The sequence below is a fragment of the Castanea sativa genome, chromosome 10 (assembly GCF_040712315.1).
Source record: "Castanea sativa cultivar Marrone di Chiusa Pesio chromosome 10, ASM4071231v1".
Taxonomy (NCBI): Eukaryota; Viridiplantae; Streptophyta; class Magnoliopsida; order Fagales; family Fagaceae; genus Castanea; species Castanea sativa.
In genome coordinates, this window is record NC_134022.1 from 5,861,995 (window position 1) to 5,864,285 (window position 2,291).

At 40.6% G+C, this 2,291-nt stretch overlaps 1 protein-coding gene across 1 annotated transcript; it reads left to right on the plus strand.

Moving 5' to 3' along the window:
• The first annotated feature begins 266 nt into the window (after positions 1–266).
• On the plus strand, positions 267–1,865 carry LOC142612668 (AT-hook motif nuclear-localized protein 23-like). Its single transcript, XM_075784795.1, has one exon. The coding sequence runs from the start codon at positions 664–666 to the stop codon at positions 1,573–1,575; it is 912 nt and encodes a 303-aa protein (XP_075640910.1). The 5' UTR covers positions 267–663; the 3' UTR covers positions 1,576–1,865.
• The last annotated feature ends 426 nt before the right edge of the window (positions 1,866–2,291 follow it).

The following is a 2,291-nucleotide window of genomic DNA, read 5'->3' on the forward strand; positions in this document are numbered from 1 at the left end:
AATCTAAGAAATGATATTAATAATAAAAAAAAAAATCAATTCATCACTTCCCGAGTTATATATTTCACAGTTCCATTCTCAAAAACACCACTCCTGACAGTGCCATATATATTCTCATCATATATATATAGCGTTCACTCCACGGTCTGAAACTGCGACTGAGACATGAATCTAAGACCTTTCCCTCACAATACAAGAAAGCAATAAAAAAAAATATATTTCAACAAATTAGTATAATATGCATATATATATTTAAACTTTTGGTGGTGTGAGAGAAATGACTGCGTTTTGAGTCTCTGTCCTCTTCACCCATTCCCTTCTCCTCTTTCTTCTTCCTCTCCTTCCCTTTCTCTGCACTCGATCTCGCTGTTCTTGTCGTTGGTTTTTTATTTTTATTTTCTTTAAAAAAAAAAAAGGAAGAAAATCACTTTTCAAATCTAAGCTTCGAGTTCCGGAGCTCCTTGTCTTTCTCTTTCTTTATCTTTCTTCTTTTTTTATTTTTATTTTTCTCTATCCTCTCTTTTTTCTTAATATTTTCCCACTTCCCTTAAAATAAACAAAAGCTTAGAAATTTAATTATTTTTATTTTTAATTCAGGGTTTTATTTTTAATATTTTCCTTGTTTTCTGTTGTGGCTTTTTATTTTTGCCCTTTGATGTGTCTATGGCTGGTTTGGATTTAGGCCCTGCTTCTCGCTACGTTCACCAGCTTCACAGGTCGGAATTCAACCTTCAATTACAACAACATCATCATCAACAACAACAACAGCAACAGCAACAAGATTCTGAAGACGATGGAGGACAGTACTCTGGGGATCACCACCAAGACGATGGTCCACACCAAGGTCTCGAGCTTGTCACCAACAACTCAGGCGGAGCAGGAGACATCGTGGGTCGGCGTCCACGTGGCAGACCACCTGGTTCCAAGAACAAGCCCAAACCACCAGTCATAATCACCCGAGAGAGTGCGAACACTCTCAGAGCCCATATTCTGGAAGTGGGAAACGGATGCGATGTGTTCGACTGCGTCGCCACCTATGCTCGGCGTCGACAGCGTGGGATCTGTATTCTCAGTGGCAGTGGTACCGTCACAAATGTAAGTCTCAGGCAACCCGCCGCGGCGGGAGCTATTGTAACGCTTCACGGAAGGTTTGAAATATTATCACTCTCGGGATCTTTCTTGCCGCCGCCTGCTCCACCGGGCGCCACCAGCTTGACCATATTTCTGGCTGGCGGACAAGGCCAAGTGGTGGGAGGGAGTGTGGTTGGGGAGTTAACCGCAGCTGGACCGGTTATCGTGATTGCGGCTTCTTTCACAAACGTGGCTTATGAGAGATTGCCTCTGGATGAAGAGGAGCAGCTGCAGATACAGACGCCTACTGGGCAGCAGGGTTCGGGTGGCGGTGGTGGAAGTGGTGGTGGTGGTGGTGGTGTGGGTGGCAGTAACCCTTTTTCAGACCCGTCAGCAGGGTTTCCTTTCTTGAATTTGCCGCTTAATATGCCGCCTAATGTCCAGTTACCGGTCGATGGATGGGCCGGAAACTCAGGCGGCGCAGCGCGTGGCGGTCCCTTTTGAAAGACGATGATTTGATTGTAATGTGAGATGGAAGAGGGCTTGCTTTCTGACAGATGTTATAAAAAAAAAGGTCAGGACATTATTCATGGACCGTCATGTTTCTTCTTTTTTTTTCTAATTCTTCTTCCTCTTTCTTCTTCTTTTGTTGATGTTGTAGTAATTAACTCTTTCTTCTTCTTCTACTACTGCTTTCTTTTTGGTTCTTGAAAAAAAAAAAGGTACTATTTTGTAATGGTGACTCTATTAGTTCTTCATATGAAATGGTTTGAGGATTCGGCTAATTTCTAAAACGACGTTTGCTTTGTTTTTCTATGTGTATCACTGTATATGTTTGAAAACTGGCAGTACACACAGTGTGGCTAGTAGATTGAGTAGGTTTTCCTTTTGTGATGTGGACTAGGTTTTCTATTTTTAGATTACCTTATAGATTTTCCATTGGTTTTCTGTGGTTAAATCATAGAAGTGTTTTCGTTGCGTAGGTACATCATGTTTGTGATATTTAGGAACATGGGTTTCTGTTTTTTTTTTTTTTTTTGCCTTGTTTTCACAAAATAATAAATACAACAGTGAAAAGATTAATTATGAGCAAGGGTTTTTCAAAGGGTTAGCATTCTTCTAGTCTGTTCGGATGGACTTTGTTAATACTACTTTAATGTTCAAGCTGACTTTCTTAATCTACTCCTTTTGGAAATGATTTTTTTTTAGTTTTCTACTGA

Excerpts from the sequence above, each read along its gene's own strand:
- LOC142612668 (XM_075784795.1), top strand. The coding sequence starts at position 664 with ATGGCTGGTTTGGATTTAGGCCCTGCTTCTCGCTACGTTCACCAGCTT.